This window comes from Ruditapes philippinarum, unplaced genomic scaffold (assembly GCF_026571515.1).
Source record: "Ruditapes philippinarum isolate M1 unplaced genomic scaffold, ASM2657151v2 ctg2842_1_1_1_1, whole genome shotgun sequence".
NCBI lineage: Eukaryota > Metazoa > Mollusca > Bivalvia > Venerida > Veneridae > Ruditapes > Ruditapes philippinarum.
In genome coordinates, this window is record NW_026863484.1 from 118622 (window position 1) to 133984 (window position 15363).

At 31.9% G+C, this 15363-nt stretch overlaps 1 protein-coding gene across 1 annotated transcript in view; it reads right to left on the reverse strand.

Annotated features, from left to right (window-relative positions):
• Nucleotides 1-5588: 5588 nt before the first annotated feature.
• The window catches only part of LOC132722192 (ubiquitin carboxyl-terminal hydrolase 32-like), a 59920-nt gene continuing 50145 nt past the window's right edge, over nt 5589-15363 (reverse strand). The window contains exons 22-31 of the mRNA XM_060706641.1: nt 14203-14365; nt 13192-13412; nt 12509-12699; nt 12029-12115; nt 11188-11308; nt 10530-10721; nt 9852-10089; nt 8729-8904; nt 7753-7845; nt 5589-7085 (exon numbers count right to left, since the gene is read on the reverse strand). Coding sequence (XP_060562624.1) covers nt 6915-7085; nt 7753-7845; nt 8729-8904; nt 9852-10089; nt 10530-10721; nt 11188-11308; nt 12029-12115; nt 12509-12699; nt 13192-13412; nt 14203-14365 — 1653 coding nt within the window. The 3' untranslated portion in view covers nt 5589-6914. The remainder of the gene's footprint in view (nt 7086-7752; nt 7846-8728; nt 8905-9851; nt 10090-10529; nt 10722-11187; nt 11309-12028; nt 12116-12508; nt 12700-13191; nt 13413-14202; nt 14366-15363) is intronic.

Consider the following 15363-nt stretch of genomic DNA (forward strand, 5'->3'; position numbering starts at 1 on the left):
GCATTTTAAAGCATAATGTATGCTTATTATTTCTGAATTGTGAAATTATTTGTCATAAAGGTAGCAAAGTGTAATCAAAGTAATATTTTGACTTCCATACAAAATACTGAATAACTTTAACCCTTTACCTCATATAAACGCAAAACTACACACTTTCGACGCCCCTCCCCCTTTTTAGGTCTCAAATAGTGAAAAAATGTCCTGTTTGGGGCAAAACACATGTTTTCATTTGAGAAATGTTCATAAAAAGTGATCACTCGGGGGTTTGAAGGGGGCCAAGAAGATTTTGGACATGTGACAGGCTAAAAATAGCCTCAGGTCGATTGTAAGGAAAAGTGTAACCAACACTGAAAAGCCTTTTACTCTCTCCATGCAACACTTTGAAATCAGTTTTGATGGAAAAAACAATGGAAAATAGTGATTTTTTGGCAATTTTGAGACGTCCCCTCGTTGCCATGGTAACAGGAAATTAAAGACTGAGCATGTCGTTACAAAGGCAATGGTCCAGTCAACATTTGTGCCAAGTTTCATCAGTATTGAAGCATTTTTCATAGTTTTATAGTAGTTGTAACTTGTAACAGGAGGCTTTTCAGTGAAAACGGCCATTTTTCACAATATGCTCATGGGGGAAAGGGTTAACTAAAAAAATTATAAATGTTACAAAACAACAATTTTTCACCAAAAATAGCTGAAAGACCACATGTTAACATGGAAAAACTAGTTTTTAGGTGATTCCAAAGTTTTTCATCATTTTTTGTTAACCCTTTACCTCATATATACGCGAAACAACGCACTTTCGACCCCCCCCTTTTTTTTAGGCCTCTAATAGTGAAAAAAATGTCCTATTTGGGCCCCAAACACATGTTTTCGTTTGAGAAATGTTGCTAAAAAAATTGAGCACTTTTTCGGCGCCGCCCCCATCCAAAAGATACATTAGGGGGTTGCCAGAAGGGGGATGTGCCCCCTTCTGTTAGGGGGGTTTGAAGGCGGGCGGAGTCCCCCTCATCGCCAAGAAAATTTTGGACTTGTGAGAGGCTAGTAATGACCCCAGGTCGATCATAATGTAACGTGTAACCAACGCTGAAAAGCCTTTGACTCTATCTCAATCCCTTGAGAAGTTGCAACACTTTGAAATAAATTTTGATGGAAAAAAATCGAGGCATAATAGTGATTTTTGGCAATTTTGAGATGTCCCCTCGTTGCCATGGTAACAGAAAATTTAAGACTGAGCATGTCGTTAAAAAGGCAATGGTCCAGTCAACATTTGTGCCAAGTTTGATTAGTATTAAAGCATTTTTCATAGTTTCATAGCAGTTTGAACTTGTAACAGGAGGCTTTTCAGTGAAAACGGCCATTTTTCACAATATGCTCATGGGGGAAAGGGTTAAAAACTTACGAAATTCTTACTTACGCAAACTTTAGTAAAACACTTTTACGTAAAAACATCAGACGTAAGTTATAACTTACGCAAATCTTAGGCGTAAGTACGTTAAAACGCTGCCCTGCTACTTCTATGGTTTTGATTAATTATTACGTTGTAATACACATTATATGATATTATATTAATGTCAGCAGTACATCACCGTGCTTCAAAATGGTATATTGCACATGGACTATTCCAAATTATAAACCACAAACTGATAATAGTCGATGACCAAAGATATATAAATTTGGATGTAAAAATAATATGGTATTATTCTGTTTTGTTTTAATGTTTTATAGACATATAGTAGTACACTGCAGTTGCAAGACTAGATTTCGTGGCAGACTGCAACCGCATTTCATTTGTACCTTGGGGGGAAAAAAGGAGAAGCGTCACAGCGTCTTTCAATGTTAACTTATAGCAAGCAGTTGTTGAACAAATATTCCACGAATGATATTTTTTGCTCTTAGCTGATCAAGACTCATTCAATTCAGTGTTAATGGTGATGTTGGTAGTTTACCCTTCAGATCATGGCAGCATGTCACACTGAATTTACCAGAGCACAGTTCAGCCACCGCATCAAGCAGTTTATCAGTACTTATTGCCTTCATTTTAGCAACTACTGTACACGCCACAGAAACGACACAGTGCGAATGACCGTAGAAAGGATTTCATGATCAATCACGAGTGACCTGAACCGTCCGGGAATCGAACCCGAATCACCCAATTCACAGTCTAATGCTCCAGCTATTGAGCTAAACAGTTGGTAATTTAGTGTTTAACCTCAATGTCATCTATAAAAAGCAATAGGCGGGGAGAATACATGTACAGGTCGTTAAAGCAACATACGTGTTTTTATATAGGTATTGAATTCAAAACAAAGACTGTTTTGGTTTACACATTTTTTTCTTTATAAGAACCTGGAACGTTAAAAACAATATATCTAAAACAATGATCTAGAAAAACAAAAATTTCATAATAGGTTTACGATTCAAACCAACGATATAAAATCTCATATATGTAATATATTTATATATAAACTGAAAAATTACATTTCTATGTATTAATGTTACACATAAAACATAAACATAAATATACTTTACATTTAAGAATTTTTGATGATCGGTGTCATCCTAATTAAAACAAAACAGTCTGAAAGACACTAGAATTCTACGAAAGCCTAAAACGGACATTAGAACACCTTTAAACACTTGACTAGTAACGTCAATTTCAAATAGTCTTCTTCAGGATACCATATCAATATTAAAAGCACAATTTATGGTCTTTTAACAAAGAAATTTGGCTGACAAGGTCATTGGTGACAAAATCTTTGTTGACTAAGTCATTACTAACAAAGTCTTTGCTGACATGGCCATTAGTAACAAAGTCTTTGCTGACATGGCCATTAGTAATAAAGTCTTTGCTGACAAGGTCATTAGTGACAAAGTCTATACTGACAAGGTCATTGGTGACAAGGTCAGCATCCTATAGAGTACAGAATTTTAAGGCAAGTTTACAATGATTTTAATAAACATCTTCCATATAGTAACGATCTCTCCTTAGCAAACCATCTTTGTGACATAAAATTTACACATACAGGACTTTAGTCAACAATGTCACATTACTCGTACATTTTGCTTTGCAAACAGTCTTTAACAAACATTTAATTGTAAAAAATCCTCAATATTATGAGTATAATTTAGTTCATAAATTTACAAGTACAAAAAGGTAAGTGGATGGACTAGTTCAAGAACATACAGATAAACATTGTTCTTATAAACATAACAAAATAAAACACAACTGACTTTAAGAGGTAACACACTTGATGTGTTTTTTAACAATAGCATTTCATAGGTAAAACAATGTGTAGTGAAAAACAGTGATAATTTTTCTACTGAGAATTTCTTCATGTAGAATCTATCCAAAAATTGCTGATATGATGCATATAGAAATATTAACTTTCAGTAGTATGAAAACGGTTAGTTAACTTCACATGTGAAATTCCTGATTTCATTCATAATAAATATCCTTTCCAATGTGTGACTGGAGTAAATTAATTTCACATGTGAAATTTTGTTTTAAATGCATAAAATATCTGCTTTCCAATGTGCGAATGGGGAAAGTTAAGTTTTACATGAGCAAATTTCTATTTTAAGTCATGAAATATATTCTTGCCAATTACAGAATGGCGTATACTGATTTCACATGTGAAATTTAGTATCTGAAACTTTCATATTCATTGTATAATGTACTTGTTATAAATATGCTTTAATTTCACATGTGTTAATGAGATAAATAAATTTAAAATGAATGAAATAAAATTAGTATTAAAATAATTCATATAAATACTTTTTGATTTATATTTTCCATTCAGAACTGGAATAAAGAGATATTTAACACATGCAATGATTATTTAAAATAAACATACTCATGTTACATATATGTGATTAACATTCACATGTGAAATATGTTCATTCAATTCTTGTATTATATGAGTAAATAAACCATACTTGGAATTTTCACATGTGGGTTCAATTCATTTAATTTCACACATGACAGTCACACAGATTTGTGTTACTTTACTATGTGAGATTGACTTAAATTTCATATGTAAAATCATACTGGAAACTATATATTAGCTAGACTTTGAATTTTCACATGTGTGCCAAAGTAAATAAAAGTTCACATATATAAAACTTTAAAATATATATTAATGAGACTTTGAATTTACACATGTGTGCCAAGGTTAATAAAATTTGACACACACAGTACAGATTAAAATGTATATTTAATATAAATTTCACAAGGTGCAAAAATTTATCAAATTTCACACACATGAAACTTTTCAATATATATTAGCAAGCAGTAACATTTTCACATGTGCAACAAAGTCATTCAAATTTCACACATCAAGTACAGATTCATCTTAAATTGCACTGTTTAAATCAAAATAAATTTCACATGTGAAACCATACTTGAAACTTGTGATATTTGAAAATTTTAAATTGCTTCAAGTTAAAATTTCATGCACCTGATACAGCTTTGTATTACTTTACCATATTTTAATTAATGTTAAATTACTTACTTAAAGTTTTCAAATATAGAAGTTTTACCTTGTCATGCATTAAATTTCAAATACATGTAAATATTACTATTTTCACATGTGATAAAACAATTCGTGAACAATGTCTGTGATAAAAATCAGAACTGAACAGAACAAGAAACATCAAAAATATTTTTTTTCAAACAGTACACCACTGCTTTTAAGCCAAATGTGTTTCCAGGACAGCAGATTGAACTATTCAGGTTGAAATCATAGGATACTAGTAGTATTACGTGATCACAGCATAATCAAAGCATAATAAAAATTTAACATTTACTTACAGCAGTGAATCATTTTCAAATGTTTTATTTTATATAACTAGAACTCCACGAGTCGGATGTGTCGCCTTGTGAACAATATAGTTTAGGAGAAATGGCCAGGACAAAAATGAATTTTGAAAATCAACAAAGGGCAATAAATCAAAAAATAAGAAATGCAGAGCAGCAGTTTCTGTGCAATGCACTTCTTATCAATAAGATCTATCATCCTATTAAGTTTCAAGTCTTAAGCTTTTATAATTTATGAGAAATGGCCTGGACAAAAATAAAGTATGAAAATTAACAAAGGGCTATACTCAAAAAATAAGAAGCACAGAGTACCAGTTCTTGCGCACTGCACTTCTTCTTAATGAGATCTATCATCCTCTGAAGTTTCATGTCCATAGCTTTTATACTTTAGGAGAAATGGCCTGGACAAAAATTAAGTATGAAAATTAACAAAGGGCAATAACTCAAAAAATAAGAAGCGCAGAGTACCAGTTCTTGCGCACTGCACTTCTTCTTAATGAGATCTATCATCCTATGAAGTTTCAAGTCCATAGATTTTATACTTTAGGAGAAATGGCCCGGACAAAAATAAAGTATGAAAATTAACAAAGGGCAATAACTCAAAAAATAAGAAGTGCAGAGTACCGGTTCTTGTGCACTGCACTTCGGGTCATTGTAAGAAGCATGTATACCAAGTTTGAAGTCAATCCGACTTATAATGACTGACATATGCTCCGGACAAGCTTAAGAGGACGCCGACAACAACGCCGACAAAAGTAATCCCTATATGTCGCCTTTTTCAAGGCAACACAAAAACCAGCTCATAGCATTTTCAGCTTTTTTTTATATCATGGTACATGTTTAATGAATATAAATGTGTTTTATTGTTTGTAATCTTCAAAGGCCATTTTCCATTTTGTTTTTATTTGTTTTGTTTGGTTTTATAGGGCACCAATACACATTTTAGGTTAAATGGCACAGAAACAGGAAAGATGATTTTGGCTAAGCTTGGATGTAACAAACTTAAAGCAATACTAGGGGTCAAAACCACCTCACCTGCTGGAGCTAAGAGATGCATAGACTCCAGTAATTTGAACCAATTTAATTGCCTCTTACTATCACGCAGGGATGGCAGCCTCAACCCTCCATTTTGTAATTTGTATGATTATACTTATTTATGCTCCTAGTTTGCAAATGTGTCCAGCCCTTAGGTGGGGGGAGAGGGATTTATGCATAAACTGAAAATAAATCTTGTAATATCATAATGCACAATGTTTAAAATGAAGCTACAGATTGAATGATACGTTTAAATTGAAACTTAATTTGACAGAGAGTATTAAGAAAAATACCTCATCTCTATTCAATAAAAAACCTGCTCCCTCCCACTTACTGTCAAAAAAAGAAAGAAAGAAAAGCAGAAAATCCACAGAGAATACTTATTTTCTTTACAAATTTTCTTTGGGATTTTTTTTGGTTAAAATTTTTGTAATTTTGTAAAATAACATCTCTTAAATGGTCTGCCTCTTAATCACTTTGTAAGTTAAATATATTTTATACTTTTTGTACCTAGAACATGTTTCACTTTAGAGTGAAGTTATTTCCTGTATCTAAAGCATATTCTACTTTTGAGTGGAAGTGACTTTAAATTGCAATTAAAAGTGAACTTTTAACAAAGGTCTTTTTTTTCCTGGTGGTCTGTAAAAACAGGTTACACTGAACAGTTAATTAGTGTATTGTATGCAACTTAAATCTGCTTTTACTTTACGACTAATGCCAAGAAAATCATTGTGTCAGATTTCCTTTTTCTTCTTTTTTTTCCCATATTTCCTATGAAATTCTTTTCAGAATATTTTTCGCAAAATACTAAATATGTTGTTTTTCAAATTATTTGTTTGACTGGACTACCTGATTCGAATTGTTATTTTGTCATCTTAGTGCAGTTATAAGTTAACTCCTTTTATAATTTCATAGGAGTTAACCTATTATTGCACTAAGGTGATGATTTTTTTTGGCTTTACATATTTCTGACAAAGAAGTATGATATTATATTTTCATAAATAATTATTATATCTGCATGCCCCCATTAAAATATCTGGTATAATTTAATATAAAACTGTTTATGCTATTGAATTACACAGAGGCGTTTAAAATCAGACTCAAATTCATCGTCTATTTCTTGCGTGTCCGGATCCTTGTTAGTGATTTCCGGCATAAAGGAAGAAACGTCGATATCTTTCCGTTGGTAGAATAAAATATAAGCAGCATTTGTGTCCAGATGGCTCTCTTGAACCTCCTAAAAATAGAAGTACCGACATTATCATGTATTGTTTATCAGCCATACTAAACATTAGCATGAGCATATTTCTTCCGTTATAGCTTTACACGAAATAAAGAAAGCTTTATACAAAGCATTTTAATGAATTTAAAAGAGTTTTAAATAAATGCATTCTTATTCATGCAATAAAACTGTTTAAAGCAAATACCCAATTTAGGCAATACTTTTCACATGCTAAGCAATACTTCTTGTTGTAATCATCTGATGCAGGAATCTCTAGTAAAGTAAAGCCTGCACAGGTATTAAACAGTGTAAAACTTTGTTTTTACACCGAGAACAGCACTAGTAATACTTTAATAACTATCATTTCTTAAATACAAAAATGTTTTAGACATTTGTAATCACACTAAATGTACAGTTCTTTGGCAATTGCACAAGGAAGAAAACCGTAGTTTATCATTGAGAACCTAGAATATTGTTTTGATTGTTTGGTTTGTGTCTTTTTAGTGGATTTCAACACATTTTTGGTTTTATCTCAATGGTCAGTCAATCTAACCAGTTTTTCCTGGATAACTGGATTACTAACCAGTAATTACCAATTTTTCTGTGAGTAACTGACTAACCAGAAATTACCAATTTCTCTGTAAGTGACTGACTACATATCATATATAAACACATAACTTACCTTACAACTACTGTCATTATAACAGTACCATTTCTGATTTGGATTCTTGGCAAAGGCTACATAATGTCCACCACCAAGAATACCCGTATGACACTGTCAAATAAAAAAAAAAATTACAGTGCCGCTAAAAGGAATGATACTTTTGACTGCTATATTAAGTTACCTGTACACTACTAACAGCATGTTTAAAAGGGACTTCCACTGAGGTTGTTTGTCATGAGGAGGTTGAAAATAATTTTTCAAAATTTATGTTCCACTTGATATAGGTCTAGACGGATAACATTTATGCAAAATTGTCTTTCCAGAATGATTATTCTGATTATGAAAAATGACAGAGTTGCAACGCTTTTCACTCATTTCTGGTAAAGAATAGTGTAAAAAAAAGATTATCAATTAAATTTCTGAGTGTTTTTCTTAACTACCTTTCGCATTTATTTCTGTTTAAGGGCTCAAGCTGATCTAAGTAAGAAATTTAAATTTTATATATTTAGGCTTTTGGACCTGAGTGGAGTTCCTTTAATTAAGCTGGACACAACCATTACAGTTTTACGGTCATTTTCCAAATAAGTAATGACAGAACAGCAAAAACAGTGCAGACAATTGATTGATGAGACAGCACAGATGTGCCAGCTGATCCTGGTCTGCATTGGTCACATGACGCGGACAGATTTAGTTGTCACTAGCAGGTTAAGGGTTAAAGGAACATTGCTTATATCAATTTGATTCCCAAGACACTTGACAGGTTATACTAAAGTGCATTTATTTTAGGTATTGAAAAGCACGAAAGTAGAACCACATATATTATGTTACCAATCTAGATAACTTCACTATTTGTAATTAAACTGACATTTATGAGGATGTTTCAGAAACAGTTTAATTCAAATTCCTTTTCTTATAAAGCAAAGCGATAAAATATATTTTGCAGTATCGGTTTTAGATTTGGAAAAAAAAAAACATGAAAAAATTTGTTACTTACAGACATTGCACATAGATCATAGACAAACTTTGAGCAACCTTTAGTTTTACATGTAGCATTGTTGTTGCTATGACAATTGGAAGTGTTGCTAGGGAAACTATTCTCAGCACATTTCTTGGAATGTTTCATCTCCTCAATCGCTCCATCATCTTTTCTTCTGGACGGTGATACAGACTCTGTGTTAAAAGGGGGGATAATAATGTTGTATTTCTTGAACAATGATGCAAATTTATTTATTTACAAAAAAACCCCCACTTATTTCTGTAAATCAAAGGAATTTGACGAAGCCGAATTACATATAACAGTCTGTATTTCTCCAAAGCACGGTAAATCACTTAATATTCACATAATCTTTAATTTGAAAAAGAAAACCTTCCTGATTTATTTTGCGAATTCATGTTTTAACAGCAAAGTCAGAAATTTAAAATTTATGATTGTTTTGATTAATATTTAATATACATGATAAAAGGTTTCTATAGGATGTTTAAGATAATGGTTTTAAAAATCTCTCCACTAAAAAAAACATATTTTCTTTTAAAAATGATTATCTGTGCACAATATTTTTGTGTATTAAACTTAAGCATTTTTTCTTGTTTCAAACAGACACAGATTTACTTGTTAAGTGTATGTATGTAAGCAGTTATACAAGTTAAACCACTGACCTTGAACTTTGTATGTAAGCAGTTTTCTCACCTGGTTAAGTTTTGAGCTGAAAGTCCCTTGTAAGATTCAAATAGGAATGATCAGGGAAAACTTATTTGAATGTTGAAACCTTGAATGTTAAAACCTTAATCAATGCACCACAGAGAATTCCATATACATTCAACTATAACAAAGTTACCTTAGAACAGGTAAAGGAATACTGTGAATTCACTTAATTTTGTCCAAACATTTTCTGACTGTTTATTTTCAAAAAGGTAAAATGTAAATTATGTGATGCAAAATAATCTTACAGCAGATGAACGGAAATTCCGTTGGTCATTAAATTCGTGGATTGACCTCTCCATGAAAACCACGAAAATTAGTGCCCCACAAATAATAGTGATTTTGCAGTATTCATTCATTATGTATAATAAAATGAGGTCATTATGTATAATAAAATGGAAAGAAATTTCACACAAACCTGGATCATTTTTATCACAGATACAAGAGACATCATTCTCTGTATTTGGCACGGCTAGACCATCTCCATGTGGACTGATTTCTGATTGGTTGTTGCCTTGGATACCACAGTTGCATAAGGAATGTTTACGTGGGGCTAAGTAACACGACGGGTCGAAATCTACTAAGGGAAAATTGACTATTTTGTGCGATTTCACCCACCTTCCATTTAAAAATTGAAATCTTTTCAAATTTACAATCTGAAATAAAGAAATAGAAATATTATAACAGTTTATCACCTCACTCAGAGAATTCAAAAATAATAATTCAATAAGCTTTTGGATTAATTATGTTCTTGTCATAAATTATCTCCTGCAAAAAAGATGATTGTATTAGTTCAAATAAATTAGAACTTACATGATTATTTGAAAAGTGAATGCATAAAATGTCTTTATTCATTTATACATTTTCATTACATTTTTTTTTAATTCCAATGAAAAACACAGAAATATGTCAATTGAACATGGATTTCCCACATTCAACTCTTTTTTTTGTATCAGTCTAGCAGTATGACAACAGAACTTGGGGACATTCAGACAAGATCAAATCTTTATCTCACCCACCCCCTAAATGGCGGCATAAAACTCCCAAACAACTTCTCTTTGGTTATCAGACAACTTCCAACAGTACCAGCACTTACAAGAACAGAAGGAAGTCTCCAAATATCTAGTTTCTTTGAAGCAAGGCAGTGTTTTTTGCATTTAGAACAATAGTACAGTTCATCCTCCCCTAGCTCCTCCTCCTTTGTGAATGCCTGTAAACAGGTGTCAAGGTCAATTGGTTCCGTCTGCTTCTTTCTACTCTCAGCAACACTCGGATTTTCCTCGAAAAACTGGAATTAGATAAATAAATATGTGTGTTCTGTGTGTTGGCAAACCATGAATTCTCTTTCCCTGTCCAAACTTTATTACTTGTTAAGAAAATTACATTAAAATTTTAATCATTTTAAATGTCTTGACCTTGAAGGTCAAGGTCAATTAGAGACAAATGTCAAATTTCAGTAAAAAATATGTTATGGCCAAGGTTATGTGCGTCTGCAGACAGACAAACAGACCAGCTGGACAAAAACAGTATCAATTTCTTTTGCTAAAATATTGCCTTGACCATAACCTTAGTGACCTTGACCTCTAGGTCAGAATAATTATTATCTGTGCATAACCATCAACTGACAAATATTAAAATTTTCTTGCAATCATTTGGGAAAATGTCAAGAGATACGATTCATTCAGTCTAACAATGATATGTATCCATTTGATAAATCATTGAAAGAAAGGAAAGCATTGACCGAGATAACTTACCCGTTCACATGTGGTCTGGTACCTAAGATGTAAAGCAGTTGGTTCCCAATCTACAGCAATAAATGAACTACCAAAATTGAATTTTTCCGTATTACATACTATATTGCAGCCCCGACAAAACCTGAAAATAAATTGTATAACTTGTTTAAAAAAATTTTTTTTTCAAGTTTAGCATTTAAATAACATAAAACTTGGTAAATAAATAATCAAGGACAGAATTTACAGTACTTGTGTTTTTAGGATATTCATTCTCACATATGGCCTTAAATTTTTTTCAACAGATCTAGATTTTGTACATTCAAGACACATGAAAAACTGCAAGAAATTGGTAATATTATAATTAATAACATCTGTCACATGTCAAGGTTCAAATTGGAATATCCGTCCTTTGAGTACTCTGCCCATTGGGCGTTACCGAAGCTTGCTGAAATTTCGGGCCAGGGTAAAACTAACAGAAACACTAGTCAGATATGCAAAAATACTTGTTGTTATAATGAAAAATCCACTTTTCAATGATGAACAGATCAGAATACCTCAAAAGGGTGAGAGTTAGATAATTTGACATTAACTTAATCTAACTAATTCATAATAATTATCTTAGATATTATTCTGTAATTTTGTATTCACTTTTTTTATCAATGACCTACTGACCTACTTATTTTAATTTATACAGAATTTATTTTAGTTTGATTGTGTAGGAAGCTATAAGCTTATAGACATACTTTCGAATCCATTCCTGGAACCAACCAGTACTGAGCAATGAGTGTAAAGTTTCTTGAAGGAAACAACGACTTGCCCCTGACGGGTTTGGACCTACTTACAATTATGACCTTCAACTTACCTGTACCAAGGACACCAGGCACATGTGAAGCCATCTTTTTGAACTACTTTCAGTGTGAATGGGTACTCATAACCCAGACTATCATCACTGTAATGAAAATATGATTTATTTATATTTATCTATACATGTACATTATCTTCACACTTTTTGTGTCTAGTATTGTAAATTTGGACATAATATACATTTATATACATGACATACATGTATTAAAATAGGTTTCTGGGAAACGTAGGAAATAAATATTGTTCACTTTTTATATGTTTATTTCTGTTTCACTTTTTATATGTTTATTTCTGTTTCTACATGTATTTTTGAAACAACACGAGAACCTCTGATGTTGGGTGAGAAAATGATCAAATTACCTTTCATTTAATTCAAATTTTCATAAAATGAAAACACTAAGAGTGAGAAAAAAATATATACAGGCATTGTACCTGAAAAGAAATATAATCTATATAAAATCATAAAGGCTTTATTTACCAGTCAAGAGCATGGTTGGACAGTTTGGCCTCTGACGGGGGAAGGGGACTGACTATTCTAGCAACTTGTTTCCATATAAACTCATACAGATCCTGATTGGACGCTTTCTCATCACATGGCAAAATAATGGGCGTGCCAAACAAACTAGGGCGGGTCTTTTGTGATGACAGGAAGTACAAGTCCATCAATGTCTGGAAAAAAATCGTTACATGTTTTCTAATTATTTTTTAATCCTTACCCTAATGAAGTCAAAAATCATTAGTGTTTGTCACCAGTAAAGAGCCAGGCCAGCTTGCACATCCCTGAAGTCTGACCAGACTCTATACTGTTGGCTAACTTATTTTAATCTTGACATCCCGAATAGTGACATGAAAACTGGACTAGACCATTTCAGAAATTCAGCAGGGTCAATGTTAATTGTTTTCGTATGCTTCATACAAATTATAATTAGTTTTAAAAATAAAAATTTTAACAGTATTCACAAACTAATATAAGAAAAATTGAATCTTGGGTTAACAATTAATATTATGTTTAATCTGTTAGCATAACTTATTGAATATTCTTAACAGATTTTCCCAAAATTAAGCACTATTTTTTTATTATATGTAAAATTTATTTCTTTCTTGTACTACTTTACTTGAATTAAAAGAGTTATAACTTCATCAAGTTAGATAAACATTTACCATTTTCCTATGCACAGCTATTACAAATCCACTGAACACGTCACCGACCGATTTTTGTCCCGATTCTAAACTAACACTACTGTTCATACTCATGTTAAGACTCGTACTGCTGTTGTTACGAGAGTGGGTGGGGGTACTTGTTGCCGAATTACTCCCACGATCTAAACCATTTAGTGCTGGCTGTAATCGCCCTATATGTCCATTTGCTGCAGTTGGTTTTTCTGAAGATGAAAACAATCAATAAATTTTTTCAATCAAAAAAATTCATTTTTTTTAACTAAAATGAATTGTGTCAATTATTTTGTACTTGGTTTGATGACATTTTCTAGTTTAAAACAAGAACATTTGAATTGATTTACTAACTTTACCAACATTTTGACTGATTCCCATGATGATATGATATGTTATATGATATTACAGAGTATTAACATGTTTAAGTCTCTTCATACAAAGTATGGAAGTGAAGAAATTGTATTATTAGTAACAATTATCATGTAAACAAATGAAATGACATTATTGATGTTAACAATAATAATTTCGTTGTGACTTCCTTTGATTAATTTATAATTATAAATGGTGATGAGATTTATATTTTCCTTTTCTGTTGCTCCTTGCTTGAATAAGAGGCGTCACGACACAAACCATTAGGAGATATGCAAATATGCAAGATATGCATTTAAGCTACTGAAACATTGTTGATATAGAGGATATTAAATATGTGTAGGTTCAGAACTGAATTTATTGAATGAGTTGAATAAATTTGTATTATGTGAGCCTCTGAGGTCATGTCAAAATATATGCACATCCTGCAATACCATTAATTTTTTACATGTCAAAATATTAGCACATCCCTGCAATATCATTTTTACATGTCAAAATATATGCACATCCCTGCAATACCATTTTTACCGAGTTGCAAAAGTGGCACAGGTATGTGATGAAATATTAAAATGTAACAGACACATTGCTAGTGATTGATTCAACAGAACTATATCATCAAATATTACATACTTGATATGCCGCGCTGTATTTCACTAAGACCAATGTTTGATTTTTTCTCCGAAGTTTCGTCCTCAGCTGTGATTGGTTCAATATCTTCTACAGGAGGTAGTTCATATGCATAGAGGGAGCCACCTAGCAGGTTACGTACCTTCTGATTATCATGTGGCAGTGTCTGAAAGGAGAAATACAGTCATGTATATATTTAATCTGAATCTTCAATACCATACCTGCATGTTAACATAGCATTACATTTTTCAAATGATATGTTCTGTCTCAAAATTCAATCTGAAGTTTCTATGAACAAAAAACATAGGTAAAACTTAGAAAATTGAAAAATATTCCCAAATCGGACTTTAAGCATTTTACTTACTTTAGACAGAAATGGTGTTTGTGTATCTGAAATCATGACATTCAGAAAATAAATCCTGGAAACTTATATCTATGTGACATGACATGCAATTTGTAATATAACTTAATTCAGTTCCAAAAATTTGATTTACACATCTATATAGGACAGCTGTTAGGTAAATAATTAATATTGCATAATTTTATACAAGAAGAATGATAACCAATTTTAATCTGAATACATGTATATACTTCAGGACAAGTTTGCTTAATTTATCATTTTCATGAGATGACAGAATGTTTTAAGAATTACAGTTTATATCTCTTGTCTTGGTAACCTTTTTTTTGCCATTCAATAGAATATGCACGGTTTATAAATTGACTTCGGGTTTGTGTGATTTACTTAATTTTTACTACATCTGTATTGGCTAACAATCGCATTATTATCATAACCTAAATATGCCATTTTCAACAGAACAAGCTCAACTCAAGCCAAGACATACAGCAAAACAAGAGAAAATCTATCCACCAGATGGTCAAAGTCCTAAGAACAGAATCAACTGTTATTCTAATCAAAGTAACCCCACTGACTCAACTCCATTCATAACAAAAATTGAAATATCCATAATCAATTGATTATTTAATAAAACCAAAGTCATCTATAAGAAATACTTGATTATAATCATGGGCAAACATTGGGAATTAGTTCACCTCACTTGACATTGCATGAAATTACAGCAAGAATTATCAGATTCCATTTATTTTCTGTTAATGCAATGAAAGAATTCATGAGATTCAAAAATTGGATAAAAGCTCTTAAAAATC